Below are 19,109 nucleotides of genomic sequence, written 5' to 3' on the forward strand. Positions count from 1 at the left end.
CACTTATTTTCAAAAGGCATATTATTTTTGAGTATTTAAAAAATCTGTTCCTAATAAATGAGCAACCTTTCTTACCTTCATTTCGAGTTTAAGGTCATTTAAGATCAAAATCTGTTATCCCCCCCACCCCACCCCCACACAGACACAAATGATAGCCTAAAACGGCATCTAATGGAAGTAAATGTGTGTATTAAAAACTGTATAGGAATGCTCTCTCACTCTAAATTTAGAGCTTTGGTCAGCTGTTGCAGAGTCTGGAGATGTGATTGTCTTTGGCAAATCATGCCAATCCATTTAGTCCATTGCATGCTCAACTGGGTTTTAATCTGGCAATTTAGATGAACATGGCAGAAACAAGTTGCTGTTGCTTTGCGAGAATGTGATTGTCACAAGCCGTATTTAGCGTGTGTATTGACAGATTGAAATACTGCCCTAGGATGCTGCAATATTGGAAAGGCAAGTGCAGGTAGAACTTTCTTAAGAGTACCTTTTCCCATCAGATTGCTTGAAATATGAACCAAATCAGTCTTATTTGAATGTAATACCGTTTTTAATATCATTGCACTACCACCACCAAATCTATCAACGTCCCGGAGGCATTTTTCTGCAAAACGTTCATTACGAAGCTTATGCACTCGTAAACTTACATCAGGCTTTGTGATAAACATTCTGGACCAGTAGCCTAACCAAAATGTTTCACGGTGTTGCTGTGTTCATACTCTTTTGGTCTGAGATCTTTGAAGTCGATATTTGCAGTGTTGTAGGGTCAGAACAATCATATGAATAATCTTCTCGCAATAATACCAGCATTCCGTAGTTAACTGCAAACGATCATGTTAGATATTCTGTGCAGTTAAGGGATAGAAAATGCTGTAGATGACGTCATCGTGAGACATTCATGAAAATTACGCTGACCACTGAAGCGATCCTTTGCTACTGATGTCACGCTTAGTTTGCAATATTTTTGGAGAACATTGAGTCAATTTTCAGATAAAGCCAGAATCAAAATATCAAGAACCCCAGTTTTTGATAACACTTTTGTACCTGAAGGAATTGCATCAGAAACCAATAAATGAAAATCGTGGGAAAAATGTTTTAGCATTTTGCAAAATCAGGTCTTTTTGTCGGTGAAATTTGTAGAATAGCTGTACAATTAAAAAAAATTGCTTTAAAAAATACGCATTTTACTCGAATGAATCATATCAATCTAAAAAAAAAAATGTTTCACAAAACTATCTTATTGTTCCTATTATGCCTTTCTTTTTTTTAAGATTATATATTGAATGCGTTTATCAATATTTTTCATTATACATGGAAATGATATTTAAATCACAACAAATCTAATTAAAAGAAACTTTTGTTCCAGAATGTATTTTATAATATGATATTCCTGGAAAAATGATTTTGTTTATTGAGAAGGAATGATTTCTTTTAAAAAAATGATTCCACTTTTTGAGTATATTTAATGTTTACATATTCATGTAAAATACATGTAGAGTTATTATTTGCATATATATTTCTAGGGGAGTACCCTTGATTGCAGTTCTCTATGTCGGCGCTCACGAGGCCACCTTCCATTTCTTTTTCGTGAAAAGTCAAAACCACAAACTAAGGAGAATAGACTAAATGGTAAGTCAATTACTCCACCCGTTCATGGAATCCCCTGATAAAAACATATGCTTATTAATTCTAGCTGAACGTTTCATGGGTTGTAAAGGATTGTTATAAAAATATCATATTGTAGTGATTGAATTTCAATACAGATCTTAAACATTCTTTTTTGGTCTTATATGTGGTCTCATATATAGTCCTTTACTACATCAAAATATTGATAATTAGGAAAATACGTCATGCTCCGAGGAAGACTTAACGGCCAGTTTAAAAAAATGCTTACGTGTAAAGATGACTTAAAAATTCCCTAGTTATGTAAAAAGTGAGGCCGTCTATGATTGGGTATTCAATGTTGTTTACACACAGTAACTATGGGGCAATATTTCTAAACTCAAAAATATATCCGGATTTAAGGGTATATAAGAGTTAATATTTCAGATGTCATTAACACTCTATCACCATGCTGAGAGTAGCTATTATTATATTCCTTTTGACAGTTCTGGCTGCAAGTCCAGTGGAGAAAGATGGAAAAGGGAAAATCGCATCGGAAAGTCTTCGGGAGCTGTTTGACGAAAATTACATCGACGAAGCAAATCTCGGTAATAGAAATTTTGAAGAAAATGAAATAGATTTAAAGGCAGACGTGGAAAATGACAATGAAGATGGTAGTGAAAGTAAGCAAGACAGTTCTGTAGAAAATGAAAATAGCTCTGAGGAAGAACCAGATGAAACCAAACCCACAGAAAGAGATTTCCTTGAAGGTGGGGAAAAAGCACAGCGAGTTTTCGAAAGCTCCTTGGCATCATCAATGTTACAACTGCATGATATGATAGGCACAGCAAATCCAGGTTTAAAGGTAGGTTCATTTAGGAAATTTAATATGTGATTAGAGTAACGAAACATTATGATTTTCTAACTTTTAAATGCATATAAAGTTTAATTTTTAGTATTTAAAAATACAATGATGTGTTTCAATTTATAAAAAATATATTCAGATTTTTTTTTCTTTTGAAAAGACCTCCAAGCGAAGCATGGAAGATATGGATATGATCGATGGTGATGTAAAATTAGACAAAGAATCTGCAGCTGAACTTGTAGAGTTTTACAAAAGAAATCCCCAATATCTAAGACTTAACAACAACGGATCGGAGTCATCCGTAAGTTAAAGCATATATACATTCGCTATTTTATTATAAAAACGTACACTACCTGCACCTCGATTCTTCAAATGATACACGATAGGATAGAATACACGCGCAATACGATAAGATATACGGGTTTTCGCCATAGATGTAAATACTGATACACGCAAAACACGATAAACCTCAAAAAAGACACGGTTGGCAATTAAAACTGCAAACAGCTGCATAGAAAAACGATTATTAAACCTGTAAGTTAAATCATATATTAATTCGGGTTTCTGATATTAAAAAAAAAATTACAAAACCTGCACCTTTTTTATTTGCCATGATATGCGATTGGATAGAATACATGTGGACTACGATAATAACAGGGTTCGACACTAATGTTAGTCCGTTACTCTCAGACTAATGCATATTCATTCGGACTAATAAAATCTTTGTACAATAAGTCCGAACGGATCAATAAAAAAAAAAAGGAAAACAAAATGTATAAATTACCGATGTTCAATTCTTGACAACTTATACTGGAAAACCCCGCAGGTATTTTTAGCTGTCTGGTTGTCTTGGCAGGTAGTCTGGTTGTCTTGGCAGGTAGTAGGTAGTTTCGAGTCAATTCAGCACTTGATTTTATGACGTAATATGAAGTTAAACGTTTTAGCGATAATGACTAAGTATGAAACATGAAAGATGTTGGGTGTTTTGGTTGTCAAATATAGAGAAAAATGAAGGAGATCGGGAATACGATCATACTTCCTAATTGCGAGATTTCAACAAATCTGTGGAATAAAACTACTTTACGTAAATGCTTTGTTAATTTCAAGAAAGTTTGAAAGTATATATACAGTCCCTGAAACGTTCTACTTTCCCATTTTTCCGTTCGCTCACCGTTCGTTCACAGTTCGTTCAGCGTGCGTTCACCGTTCGTTCACCGTGCGTTCACCGTTCGCTCTCCGTTCACAGTTTTGCGTTCACCGTTCACCGTGCGCTCGCGTTCACCGTTCACAAAGCGTTCAGCGTTCGCTCTTCGTTCCGTTCACTTTGCGTTCACCTTGCGTTCAGCGTTCACCTTTCGTTCAGTTTTGATTGTCATTCGGAACTCCGAAGTGAAAGGACTTATCTTTTTGTAGGTAAGGAGTTACAGGTTTTTTTTTTTAATTTAATAACTAACATATCGTGTTTGAAGAATCATTATTTAATGGGGGAAAATATCTACGATATATATATTTATTATTCTAACTTAGCTGTTCGGTTATTTATTAAATTACTCTGGAAAATAAATGTTGTTATAAGCACATTCTGTACCTATGTAGACCGATGCTGAAATATTAAATTTAACTAAGGGCAATGTGCAAATACTTCAAGCTCTGCAACAATTTGTTGTTTTGTTAAATTAAATGTTTGTGATATAATTATCCAAGTAAAATAATTAGGCAGCAAAATTACGAAAATATTTATTTCTAACACCTTTTTTTTCAATTACTATAGAAAATATGATAGAACTAGTTCTGAGAGTTATACATAGTACTGCGGATATCCTGTTAATTTATTATCTTTGGAGCGAATGAAATTGATAGTGTGGTTAAAGGAAATATTTATTTAAAATGTAATGCACTACAGAATTTTCTCTACTATAATATGTTAAGTTTATAGTTATAGAGAAAAAAATTCTTTCTTCACCGTAACTTTTTATGTTTGCCATTCGATATGATTAATACCCCCCCCCCCCTTTCCCTCAAATCGGTTACTTAGACAGTACTGTATTTCCAGAAAATTTTTAATTAACATTTTAAAAAAAAGTTAAGGTCTTTTTTAGAACAAAAATTTCAGTCTCAAAACAAACATGCATCTAAAAAAAGTCACAAAACAATAGTAGTTCAAAATGTACACATGTCGGCGGTGGTATTTGAAATTGGCAGAGAGTATGTTTCAAATTCAAGTGTTAATGCCCAATGTATTTTATTCATTTATTATCTAAATGTTGGAATCAAATCTAGAAATGATGAAAATAAATGTTATAACTTGTTGGAAATACTCGCACTTCGCCTTCGATGTGACGAAACTTTCACACCTGCACAGTGTCGAATGATTTTGATTGACAGCACAAGCACGTGGACTTCGTGTGAACTTGAAGCAGGAAAATAAAAACTAGTATGACTGTCAAACAAATGGATATGATTTGTTGATTAAAAAAAAGTTACTTTCACTGTCTGATATATTTAGAAAAAAAATTCAGAGTTTTTGTTTGATATAAGTACAAACATTTAGTAAAGCCTGAAAGGAGGGGGGGGGGCTAAAACGGTATCTCTCTCTCTCTCTCTCTCATTTGTCTGTTTAATAAACACTATAACAGCATATTACTTAAATATCAAGTTCTGAAAATTGAATTTATAACAAATAATATGAATATGCATCTTTGTATTATCTTGTCCGAGTATAATCACGGCCATCTACAGATACATGTAGAAGTCTGCTCAATAAATCATCATGAAAAATAGAGAAGTGACACAATATATTATTGTATTAAACATTTAAAATACGAGCGTATAAATGCAAAACGTCCACTGACCTTTGTAATAATTATTTTTTTTCATTACTTTACACGAAATCGCATTGACACAGAGATATATGAATGGATGTTACAACCGCTTTAATTCATTCTGTAAGTCAGAAGTTTTCTCTGATTTGTTATCAAATAAGAATAAACATTTTTATTTTCCAACTAAAAAAACATCTTTTATACTTCAGCGTTCGGCAACAATTACAATGTTTTAATGCGATAAAAATCGTGTGATTAAAAACTTAATGTACATGCATCGTCTTTCTTAGGACAATTTTGGAGAATTTATTTTATTGACTTATTTATTCATTCATTTATTGGTTTACCTATTTATTATTTATTTATTTATTATTATTATTATTATTATTATTTTGCACCCAACATTATAATACAATAAAATAGTTTCAATGCAAGGAAAAGATCAGAGGCATTCCGAATATATCGTTCATCTTGCGTTCACCGTTCGTTCACCGTTCACTTTGCGTTCGCGTTTGCGCTCCGTTCGCGTTCTGCGTTCGCTCACCGTTCACCGTTCACACATCGTTCACCAAGTTGCGTTCAGCGTTCACACATCGTTCACTCACCGTTCGCTCTGCGTTCGTTCAGCGTTCGTTCAGCGTTCGCTCACCGTTCAAGTGGGAAAGTAGAACGTTTCAGGGACTGTATATATATATATATATATATATATATATATATATATATATATATATATATATATATATATATATATATATATATATATATATATATATATATATATATATATATTGTAATATTTATTTTAATCGTTACATTTGATTTTTTTTTTTTTTTTTTTTTTTTTTTTTTTTTTTTTTTTGGCGGACTCATAAAATCGCTCGCGGACTAGTAAAAGTAAAGAAGCCTAAAATGTTAGTGTCGAACCCTGCCGGCGATAGGATAAACGATTTTTACGATTAACGAAAAGCCCGAGAAACGCAGAACACGAGAAATGCAAAACCTGACAGGATACTCGATTGGCAATTAAATCTGCAAACAGTTGCGTACAAAAAAGATTATGTTAGCTACATGAAGTTAATCTTTTTTTTAATTCCTTCATAAATATCACTTTTTAAAAACAAATTGCGCGTTTACATTAAAAGTTTTTTAATTTACTGAAATCAACATTACCATTTGATAATTTATAGATATCTGATAAAATTTCAAAAAAGTTCATATAAGACTGACGGCATTTTTATAAATGAATTAATAGTCAGTAATTAGCACATAGAATGAAATTTTGTGCTTTGTACATAAAGAAAAATCGTATCAAATCAGTTTTGCGATTCAATGCTATAAAATTGACAGGGGTAAGCTTTCCGCATGTGCGACAAATATAGGACATAAATTCACAAAATTACTTATTCAAAGAAAATCAAAGGCAAATGTGTTCGATTAAATTTGGAAGAGAAATGTCAGTTGTGTATGTTTACTTTTACTGAAGAGAGGGATTTTTGAAGGCACTCCGTATATTTATAGACAACAGATACATTTTTTTTATTTTATTTTTTTTTTTTTCATTTGTATTCAGTTCATTATATTAAATGCCGTGTTTTCTTTTAATACAGTCATGTTCTATTTACATTGCCTATTTTTTTTTTTAAAGGTGAATAAATCTAGCAACGGACAGGAGTTTATCGTTTGTTAAAAGGAAATAGAATGTATGAGTAAAAACTTTTTCAACACCACATTTTCGTTAAAAAGCCCCTGTAACCTTTATGGCTTTAATTACATAGTTCACATGTAAACTGTCTTAGTGAAAATGTTTCGGGGAATAAAAAATATTTCCTAAGAAATACAGAATTTACGGAAGCTCATTTAGGACCTTTAAAAAATATTTTTAAATTCGATATAACGAATTATCGAATTTATTATAATGAATTTAATTCGTTTTAACAATTTCTTTGAATTCATTATAATGAATTTAATCTGTTATAACTGATTTGTTAAATTCGTTAAAACGAATTCCAATTTGTTATAACGAATTAAATTCGTTATAACGAATTCCAAAACTTTTTATAAGAATTAGATTCGTTAAAAAGAACCCTTTTATTTGTTACAACGAATTAAATTCGTTCAAAAGAAATGGACAAATCGTTATATCGAATTCATATATATTTTTCTATAGGACCTGATTGTTGAATTTGATTAAACGAATTTAATTCGGCATAACAAATTTTAGAATTTATTGAAACGGACTTAATTTGTTATAACAACAAAAATTTGTTAAACGAATTTAATTCATTATAACAATTTTTTGAATTGGTTATAACGAATTTAACAAATTTGTTATCACAGATTAAGTTCGTTATATTGAATTGTTATTAATATTGAATTGTTATAACGAATAATTGATACAATCCCATTTTAATCCTATTATAACTTTTTTGTACAGGTACCTGATCCATTTGATAAACGAAAAGTATATAATGGCCCAAAGTGGACTTTCCCGATCAATTACCGATTACAAATTGCTTCTTCAACACACAGTAGGAAATGATGATTTCTAAGTTTTTGAATTGCCTTGCAAATGTTTTAATACTAATGTAGGGCGCTTTAACAAAATATTTAAGTATATTTTGTTTTGATGGATGAAAGACTGGTTAATCTTTGTCATGGGCAATATTCAATATTTCGTTTAATTTTCAAAATAAAATAATCTTGAATATTTTCCACGTTTATTATTGTGCAAACTCGTTTAATAATACAATAACGTATCGTTTTCAAAATGTAACTAAATGAAAGATATAATGATATATTCTCATTACAGAAACACTGATAAAACAGGCATTGAGTATATGGCAACAGCAAACCTGTGTTTCATTCGTTGAAAGATCATCAATAACTGCACCAGCAATCAATTTTAAGGAAAACGAATCTGGGTATAAATAATGATTTAATACGTATGAAGTCTTAGTAAGACATTAAAAAAAATCATTAAAAAAACAAGCTGAAAGGCTAATTTTTTCCCATTAAAGGGAACAAATATTTGTTGTCAACGAAGGTAAATATAAACATTTAACAATTGGCAGGGTTTTGGTTTTAATCATGTATCTCAAAAAACATTGTTGATGTGTTTTTTCCTCAATTAAAACTTAATCAGTTGTAATTCTTCATTAGAAAACGGAATTAATGAAAGCGGGGAAAATCAAAGATAAATTTCCATGTTTTTTAATAGTTGTTGGTCTTATGTTGGCAAAAGAAGTATTATCAACGACATAAACCTCCAAAATGGTTGTAAACACGTAAGTGTCAAATTTCGCTTTATATCTCCTTTTTATACACTTGGAAAAACAACAAAATATTTTCACTCATGACTCTCTTCAAGACTTATACCAAAAATCGTTCTATGTTTTATCTCTCGTATATAGAAAAGGAATAGGATTACATGCTTAACTTTCAAATTCAAGTACAAAAATCATTCACTTTAGTTAGGAATAATCCTTCATGAAATCGGACATGCCCTCGGTATGTGGCATGAGCAAAGCAGACAGGACAGAAACACCTTCGTCTCCATAATAACAGATAACATTGTAAGTGGAAAAGAACATAACTTCTTGATCAAATCTGGAGTGACCTACGGAACAAATTACGACTACGGATCAGTCATGCACTATTCTGACACGGTGAGGAAATCTTACTTTAATTGAGGGAAACAAAGAATAACAATAATAATAATAATAATAATAGAATTAATTTGCTCTATAAGAAGATTTTTAGATAATGCTTACTTAAAACTTGACAGGCTTTTGCGAAGTCAGCAGGACTGAAAACAATTGTCGCCAAGCAAAGCGATTACTCAAGGACAATGGGACAAAGAATTGGTTTATCCTTCAATGATATCAGAGCTATTAACTACCACTATTGTCAGAGTATGTGAAACTTAGAAAGATCGTCTATTTTAAGTCTTTGTTATTTATACACAAGATTGTACACTTTTTTTTGCTAAAGATAAAAATAAGTTCTTAATTACCGAATTAATGTCAGAAAATCATGCTGATACATTCAAGCCAATTGAGTATATTTGCAGTTTATTCTAAATGTTCCTTTGCCATCATTGTGGGTATGTTTTTTTGTGAGCATGCCACTTCGCAATTGTATGACAGAAATGATGTTAAAGTCATATATGGCGTATTTTTGATAACTTCAGACTAACTAAAATGAAAAAGATCTTTCTATTTGTTTTATAACTTTATATAAAGATAGGACTTTCCTGTAAATATTTAATAATTTAAACAATTTAAATCAATCGCGTTTCATAGATATTAGAAATTTAAAACAATTACCAATTTATTTACCGACTCCGCATTTAAATATCGGACACAGTTTAAAGTCAATTTAACTATAGAAACGTGAGGTTATTCAAGCTCAAAATCGGTGAAAAATTTGATTTGAACGAAAATAACAAATATCATGTTTATCTATACTCAATCTCGTATTTTTATTTTTTAGCTCAGATACGCCATATATAGCTTTAAAAGAATCCATGTACATTTTTATGCAAAATATTATCTCCCAGGGATTGTGTATCAAACGCTTTATTCAACATTGAAGGTAGATGCTCTGGAGGATTAACATGGTCATCATGCAGAAATGGTGGATACAGGAATCCAAGAAGTTGTGGACGTTGCAAATGCCCGGATGGTTGGATTGGAAAGTATTGTCAGTATGCAAAGAACCCTAGTAAGGCTTCGACTCTACATTTATGTAAAACATACAATCAACATTAATTTTTTTTTTATTGAAAAATAATCTTTCCCTTGAGGATGGGAATTTCTAAACCAAAAGAGAAGGACGATATTTACAACGTTGATTGGTGTCAAATCAATTAAGTTGATAATTTATTGATCCATATATTGCAAAAGGCTTTTGACCGAGTGAAAATTATATCTTCATTTTTCGGCGAAATAAAAGTGATGAGAATTCAACTAATTTGTTAGATCATTGCCTTTGAAGTACCTATTAAGTCAAAGACCGAACGTTAATCAATATACTTCGATATAGATTCCAATCACTTTAAAAATTACTTAATATTTTTGATAGAGAACATAATACGATATTTCATTAATCTCAATTTAGAGACTGCTGGGTGTGGATACAAATATAGATCTGCCACCTCATGCTACAGATTCTTAAACTCACCTGGATACTTCTTTCCTCGGAGCTACACAAACAATGCCGAATGTACTTGGAAAATTACGGTAAATGACCCTGTACACACACTCGTTTTTTTTCGATTTTTACCTTCAGTGTAGATCAAATCCTTTTTTTGAAATTATTTAGAAAGATATATATATATATATATATATATATATATATATATATATATATATATATATATATATATATATATATATATATATATATATATATATATATATATATATATATTGTCTGAAGCAAAACCGTGGTCCGATTTCTTCCTCATTAATTTTCATAAACATACTTGAATATATTAAGATTTATCTCTTTTTAGTAATATCATATTTTATAATGAAATTTGAAATTTAATAGTTCAAAGTTATATACATGTTGATCTTTCTCATTCAATATTATGAGAAAAAGTGTAATAAATTGAATAATGAAACACATATACGAAGGAATAAAAATAATCAGTAAGAAATGCAGACTTCTGATTTATTTAAAATGAATATACTTCAGGCACCTACAGGAAAACGTGTACGATTTCAATTCATTGGGTCCTTTGGTATTACTTGCAACACAAGGTGTTTAGACTTTGTAGAGGTTCGCTACAGCAGTCTCTCTAACACTGGACCAAGGTGAGCAAATTTAAATTACGCCGTATTAATGTTTATTTTTGTTTGTTTGTTGTTGTTTAACGTCCCTCTCGAGAATTTTTCACTCATATGGAGACGCCACCACTTGCCGGTGGAGGGCTTCAAATTTATATCTATTCTCGGCACTTAGGGCCATTGAACAGTGAGGATCTTTTTCGTGCCAACACCTCCTGCGACACGGAACCTCGGTTTATTCGGTCTAATCCGAGGGGACCGGTCTTCACTTCCCGCAGTGGATTCGAACCCGCGACGTAAGGATCAGCTCCTTACTCCGCAACTCTAGAGCAGACGCTCTAACCACTGCACGCGGGCGGTACGCCATATTGATGTAGATTACCACTCCCACCGGGTACTTCGTTTTCTTTAAATTGAGAATTTTAAAAAAAGCAAATATTAACATTTTTATATTTCCATTTAGTTTTGTTTCTTACAAACATTTTAATGCGTATTTACTTCGGTGAAGTGCAATGTAATTTTTGAACAGACAGCATTAATTATTATTTTTTTTTTTTTACATTTTTTATCATAATTTTTGTAAAATATTGACAAGCCGTTCGAGGTGTAAGACATAAATTGAATTTAGCATCTCTTGTGTTTCTCTCTCACTACTTTGTATCGAAGTCCCGTACTTTAAATAGACTTTTTTATTGTCACATATTTCTTATGTTTGAAAAATGTCAGGAAATAAACTCTAGAGAATCAAAGTATGAATAATAATCAAACATTATTTAGGAAGAAATATGAAATACACTGCTTAATAATACATAAAGATCTTATTTTCTATTCCAATTTGTAAACATTAATGAAAAACATTAAAAATGAATAATGACATTTTTTTTCAAATGATAAAAATTCAATATATTGCAATATTTAGAACTATAAATCTTTATTTACAGGTTCTGCTGTGGCACAAGACCCACAAGGGTATTCACGTCCACCGGCCGAGTAATGTTGGTCCTATTTAGGACAAACTCCAATGTCGTAGCAAGGGGTTTTAGGGCAAGATTCAAATATGTATAAGTTAACTTTTGGAACATGCTTCTTCCTGATTAAATATAATCATTAATAAGTAGAGACAGGCGCTCTTCTAATAGAGTTTTTATATTCATCTTTTAGTGTTTAGATCTCCTCTACTAAAATAAAAATCACATGGAAAATATTTACGGAGACTTGACTCCAGTTTAACTACTGTTATGTCTCTTACATGGATTGTTTTCCTTATTTTAGGCATAACATTGAAACATAAAAGCTTTTCGCAAACATCTTATAAAGAGGAATGTCGTACTAAGAAACATACCAATGTTTAACTAAAATGCACAAAACTTTCTCTATCTCAAATTGTTTTTTATATTCCGCATGTTTCAAATGTGTTTGTGCTTATTATCTAACAAATAAAGCTTTTATTTCATATGTTGTTTTGATTTGTAATAATATGGAATGTTTCTTGATCTGTTTCTTTTAATTTCCATCTGAAAGCTGACAATTATATGTTATCATGAAATAGATAAAGATAAACAGTGATCGATCTCTAAAAACCTATAAACAATACAAATGTATGAATAGGGCAAAAAACAAGGATCACTGAAATTCCAGGGGAGGGATCAGGAGCATCCCCTGTTGACTGGTCACATCCGCAGTAAATCCTCTGTATTGATCAGGTACACGGAATAATCGTCGGTCAAATTTAGCATGAAAAAAGGCCTAACAATTAGTATGAAATTTGTCAGTCAAAATACAGCCCAATGTATTTGCGAACAAGGTCATTATAACAAACATAGAATTTTCTAAAAGCTGACTTTAATCGAGGTTTGAAATCCCTGAAACATCAACTAATTTGTCAGTAACCTGCCTCTGTTTAAAAATTGATAGTTTAGTACTAATAAACTGTATTACTATTCAATTCATATGAATATTATTAATATTTTACTTTTCTTTAAACACATTTTGAAAAGTATTTTTTTATTTATTTAGATACATGTGCAAATTGCCCCAATGTCCCAATATCCCAATTTCTGAAACTAAAAGCAAGTTTATATCAGTTAAATCACTTGTGTGGCAGAGACTGTGTGAATCGGTTAATGTTCCCTTGTTTGTACATGTCGTTCATGATCAAAATAAGTTTAAGAAATAACGTACGCATTACGTGGATGTTCAAGGGTTCATCTCCAATCGAGAGTTTTTTGCTTTGAAATATAAAAGTTGAGGTGTTAGCCGAGGCTTTTATATTTACAAAAACAACATTCTGAGGCCGAGGAGCTTTTGCTGCCTCATTCACAACAACAAGAGCTTTATTTCTATTTTACAAACAGCTCTAAAAATACAGCTGATTTTTCCGTTATAGAAAATTTAATTCAGTCATATTATGTCGCCCGATCTGCATCTGTTTGCAAATAGGCTTTCTATGTAACACCAGAGAATAAACTTGCTTGCTAAAAAAAATAACATTTATCAGCTGTGTTAGACAATACACAACATTTAAAGACATCGATAGAGTCTTAATAAAAATTACATTTTAAAATCATTTTTGTGATCTGACTTACTTTTTCTTGACTTACTTATTTCTGAAAACAGTAGAAATAAAAATTCTTAAGAATAATAGACAACAAAAATCTTCGGTACATTTGTAGTAACTATATTTTATTTTATTTGATCTGAAAAATCCTGTTGAATCTGTGTTTATTCTAAAGAAATACATCCAACAAAAAAAAAAACAAGGGTCTTGCCGAATTTTTTAACTTAACCAACCACACAAACACTTACATACCCAATGTCCTCTGTGAGCTGTCTTTGAAACTGAAACTGATTTATTTGATTAAACGCCTATTTTTACACAAACGTATTCAATGGCGTTGTACAGTAAAACTGTATTAAAAAAAAGAAGAAAAAAAATATTATGTACAAATATACATGGAGAGTAATCATTAAAATAAAGCATCAAAGTCCCTAAAGAAGTAATTTTTTAAGTTGTTTTTGAAATCATCAATAGATTTTGATTGTTTGATATACAAAGGCAGTTCATTCCACAATTTTGGTCCGATGGTACTAAAACTCCTGTCGCTGAAAGTTTTTCTTTTATTAAATGGGACTATGTAACAGCTTTCGGAATTTCGGGAAGAGCGCAATTTTTGATGCGAAGTTTGTTTTGACAGTAGTTCAATTAAATATTCTGGTGCTTGGCCCACTGAACAATTATACATGAATGTCAGAATCTTGAATGATATTCTAGTTTTGATCGGTAGCCAGTGGAGATCAAATAGAGATTCTTTTGAACTGTCATATTTCCTCCGATTTAAAACCAATTTGGCACACATGTTTTGAATTCGTTGCATTTTATTAATTTCGTATTGTGCTATGCCGAATAAAATAACATTGCAATAGTCTAAATGTGAAATAACTAATGATAGAACTTAAATTTCCGTAGCTTCCTTCGTTAAATATTTGTGGATGCTTTTGATCCTTAGATAATTTAACATTGCTGTTCGACATTTCCTATTTACATGTTCTTTGAAATTAAGATTTTCATCTAAAAATGCACCCAAATATCGTATACATTCTACGGACTTTATTTCATTTTCATTAATGTTAATCACTTTTGTAGCACATTTTTCTAGTTGTCTTTTACTGCCAAATAGAATAAATTCTGTTTTTGATGCATTCATTTTAAGTTTATTAGCGTTCATCCAGTTGTTAATAATCTTTGCGCAATCCTCAAGCTCGCGAATAGCCTCAATTTCGCTGTGTTTCGACGTTGGATTAAAGCGTGTATTTGCGGTATGGTCATCTGCAAAGCCGAAAACTGATATGGAAGGAGGAATGACATCAAATATAGTTCCTGCGTACGCCAGATACAACCAGGGTCCTAAGCAGCTACCTTGTGGAACGCTGCATTGCAGCTGACGCACAGATGATGAAATGGAATTTACACATACTTGGCAGCCACGAGGTTGCAAGTATGAATCTACCCATTTTAATGCCAAGCCACAGATTCCATATTGTTTTTGAAGTACTTTTATTAATATATCGTGGTCTACAGTATCGAATGCGGCGCTGAGATCGATTGCTATAAGAGCCGTTACGTCTTGTTTCTCCATAGAGTCAAGCAGGTCATTTACGAGTCTTAAAAGCGCAGATTCACAAGAATGGAAACGTCTGTATGCCGACTGATTTTTGGGGAGTAGATTGTTTTCATTAACATGCGAATTGAGTCTATAGAGAGCGGATTTTTCGATAAGTTTTGAAAGAAATGACAGATTACTCACTGGTCGGTAGTTCGCTAACTCCAATTCCAAACCTATTTTCTTTAAAAGAGGTCTAACGATCGCCTGCTTCCATTTCGCTGGAAAGATACCACGTTTCAATGAAAGGTTAACAATTTTCGTAATGTTTGGTAAAAGGTCATTTAAAAAAGTCTTTAGGCAATATTAAAGCTTCGCGTACTTTTTAAAATTAAATGGTTTCGCACAAATTAAAGTCACCTTGTTACAGATTATATTGTGTAACGAGACAATAAAACATATCTTAAAAGTGATTTTTCATCTTATTATAATTTTTATTTCACGTATTAGAAACATATTCAAAAATAATATTCTGTTAGACTTGGATATTTACATTTGCTATGTTTTTCTACTAAACCAACTGTGAAATTGACTTGAATGCCATTTTCGTGTATACATGTACTCATGCGTAGAAATATGCACGGAGAAATTCGCGCTGAAGTGACGTCACAATGGGCTACAGAGACGTTAATAAAAATGTTACGATATAGGGCAGCGAATAATTCAAACATTGAGTATATTTTTGGTGCTTTTGAACATGTAAAATGTAAATGTAATGAATGTTTTTAAGTTTAGTGTGAATTATTGGTGTGTAACTCACACAGACTTAAGCTTCCACGTAGGCATATTTTTCATGAAGCGCTTTGTATCCTTTCTATTGAAATAGCAATAGCTTTTTGCAGAAACATATAGTTCTTCAATTTACTCTTTCATGTTACTTTTTATTTTACTTAATTTGGCACATCGAGTTTCATTTAACAAACACCAAATCACCATTCCTTCAATGCTAAATTCTTGAAGATTTTCTATTGATTATGGGTGACTGTTTTTCCCTTGACTTGACACAGAACCTTTATTGTATTTTCTGTTCTTTCACATGACTCCATAGTGCAAGATGATATCACAGTATTTCTAGTCTATTTTGACTGCTATCCATGTGGAAAAAGGTAACGGACGTTTCCTTTCAATAATAAAAATTTACCGTTTTTAAACCAGTCAACCAAAATTAATAGTATTAGGGAATTAATTCAATTTGTAAATACCTATGGTAGAATCATCATAATTGTTACATCGTATCATTTATTGCCGTAGCTCCCATTTCAAACACCGACTTTGAAAAATTTAAAATGGACGTATCCTTTGCATGAGATATCAAACACATCTTTAGATTATTTTGTCGTACTTAAGTTAGATTAGGTTTTTTTTTAGTTTTATTAAAAGAATGTGACCTTAATTTCTGTGTAAAATCATGTGAGCCTAAAAAGTTCGCTGAGCTGTATTTAGTTTTCATAACTCTACATTATTTATTATGTAATTTTATTTCCAATTTTATTTCATTTACAGTGTTTCCAGAAATTATTGAGAATTTTTAGCGGAGTGTTTTTTCAAAATATTTTAAAAATAAAATATTTGTAGTTTGAAATCACTTTTTTCAATTGATAATACTTGCTACTTTCTTATTTTATATGCAGGTTTAATAACCCCTTCTGTTTTATGGTATCTTAATACTAATGTTTTCCACATATTTTATATGAAAAATACATATCGAAATATACTTTTAGCAGTGATTATGAATTAGCCAAAAAGGACTAAAAAATATGCGATTAAAAATAACAAGCTAATTCAGAGAATGTGTTTCCCCTGCTTTAGGAAAAACAAAGAGAGGGTGGAGTAATGGAAAAATTTTAATTTGCAGATGGAGAAAGTATTAGGGTGAACTTTGACTTTTCAGCTTTTGGCACTTAAGCCACATAAATCTGAACTTTAGATTTTCATCCTAATTTGTTTAAAAATAGGGGCGAGTGAGCGGATTTTATTTGTTATTTCCTATTTCTGTTAACATCTACATAACGATCTTCTTATATAAAATTTTCACATCGTAATTCCCTGCATGAATACATAGAATTGATTGCTTCTTCTTAAAAATGTGTATAGAAGATTTTTTTATATAAAATATTCATCTCACTGTAATAATGATTTTATGAGAACTTTTGTAGACACCAACCAACTGCTTGTATAAAAACTGGGCGAGGGTCCAAATACTTTGTGCATATCAGTGCTTTACGTGTTATTCACCACTTCTCATTGGCCTTTTTCTAGATATATATATATATATATATATATATATATATATATATATATATATATATATATATATATATATATATATATATATATATATATATATATATATATATATTTCGTTAGACCAACAAATACTTGTGCCTTGTTTGAAAATATCACTATATTTCCACCGTCCTTATAACGTCCGATTTTTCTTTATTGACACTTTCGGAATAGTCAAAATTTTACACAACACATGATGTCTAATTTAGCCTTTACTAGACAGTTTTTATAGATTAACCATGTAAAGCCGACAATGTTTGCTATATGTAATAACTGCTCTCTTACCTCTGCACATACTACTGTGCTAAACATAGTGTCAGACGACTTTCAATGCAAACGGGAAATAAGTCTAAAACTTTGACCATCATACCAAAAAAAGGGGGGCGGGACACTTTGAGAGGGGCGGGTTGGGCCCTAGGGAGTTGCGGTATAAAATGTTATAGTGATTCTTAGGTTAAAAGGTCAAAGGTTAGGGTAATAAATTCCTGCACCCAACAGGCAGAGTGCAGGAATATATCACCTTAACCTTTGACCTTTTAACCTAAAAATCACTTGGGGACTTTTTATGCCCAAGGTAGGTGGGTAAAAATTTCATTGCAAAAGCTCAAAGGCATCTTGAGATATCACCTGGAAACAAAATTGTTACACACAGCTAGATATTCAGACAGAAGGACGGACGGACAGCTAAACCCACATTAATACCCCCACTTTCAGTGAAAGCGGAAAAAAAGAAGGGAGCTACAGATAACTTTTGCTAAAATGAATATACATATGATGTGTAAATGAAATCTTTTTTGAATATTAGTTTCGATTTATAAATTGTTTTATTTATATTTGTTTCATTTTATCTTTCATTTTGTCATTTGAGCAGAGAAAAAAATTATGTAGCATTTTTGAGCTTGAAAATCCTGTAAACCATGTCTAGGGGCATTCATTATTTAGGTTATATAGGTTTATTTTCAGCTATATTTATAAAGCATTTAGTTTTAAGGAAATAAGAAAATTTTATGTGGGATGAGGCAATCAAATTTAAGGAATTAATAAGCGTAACCTCACTGTATATTTGTTACGCCATTTCATCGATCAATACTTTCATACAATCGTTTAAAAACCCCTGTAAAGCAAAATAAAAATTTTATTGGTCATTTATCATCTAAACAGATATTTTATCTGAATTGGAAACAAGCTAATGGAAACTTTGCGCTCCATTTATCTTAAAACCACATTTGGATACAGTACAAAAAAGATTAAGCATAAGAAAATTCGCAGCATTGAAAATAACTAGCATATAAACATCATCAAGCATCAACCAGAAACAAACATTTCCAGTAATCATAGCTACATGTATCCTAACTATCATATCCTATTCATAACTATTCAAACCCTTTTCATAACTATCATGCATATCTATTTCATTCAATGCTTTTTTTTAAATTTCTGTATAATTTGGTCTTGGCGAAATAAAAGAATCTTCATATGTACACTTTATTAAATTTAGCGCTGAGGATTAGCATCCTAATGCTGAACCTTGCAACACGATTGCAAGTGTCTGCCCAGAGCTTCGACTGGTAACAGCTAAGTT

The 19,109-nt window shown here is 31.4% G+C and overlaps 1 protein-coding gene across 1 annotated transcript; it reads left to right on the forward strand.

Moving 5' to 3' along the window:
- Positions 1–2,071: 2,071 nt before the first annotated feature.
- LOC133178666 (zinc metalloproteinase dpy-31-like) lies at positions 2,072–12,146 on the forward strand. The gene is made up of 11 exons (XM_061313386.1): positions 2,072–2,467; positions 2,628–2,768; positions 7,724–7,817; positions 8,099–8,210; positions 8,507–8,573; positions 8,760–8,954; positions 9,074–9,200; positions 9,883–10,011; positions 10,372–10,529; positions 10,990–11,108; positions 12,023–12,146. Exons 1-11 carry the CDS (start codon positions 2,072–2,074, stop codon positions 12,144–12,146), a joined length of 1,662 nt encoding a protein of 553 aa, XP_061169370.1.
- Positions 12,147–19,109: the final 6,963 nt, after the last annotated feature.

The sequence above is a fragment of the Saccostrea echinata genome, unplaced genomic scaffold (assembly GCF_033153115.1).
Source record: "Saccostrea echinata isolate AGI-Se365-2 ecotype Australia unplaced genomic scaffold, CSIRO_AGI_Sech_v1 ptg000003l, whole genome shotgun sequence".
In the NCBI taxonomy this organism is placed as follows: domain Eukaryota; kingdom Metazoa; phylum Mollusca; class Bivalvia; order Ostreida; family Ostreidae; genus Saccostrea; species Saccostrea echinata.

Bases quoted from the DNA above. Each gene is read 5' to 3' on its own strand.
- LOC133178666 (XM_061313386.1), top strand. From the start codon at position 2,072: ATGCTGAGAGTAGCTATTATTATATTCCTTTTGACAGTTCTGGCTGCA. The intron at 7,818-8,098 runs GTAGGAAATGAT...TTCTCATTACAG, and splicing joins AATTGCTTCTTCAACACACA to AAACACTGATAAAACAGGCA. The intron at 10,012-10,371 runs GTAAGGCTTCGA...TATTTTTGATAG, and splicing joins TCAGTATGCAAAGAACCCTA to AGAACATAATACGATATTTC.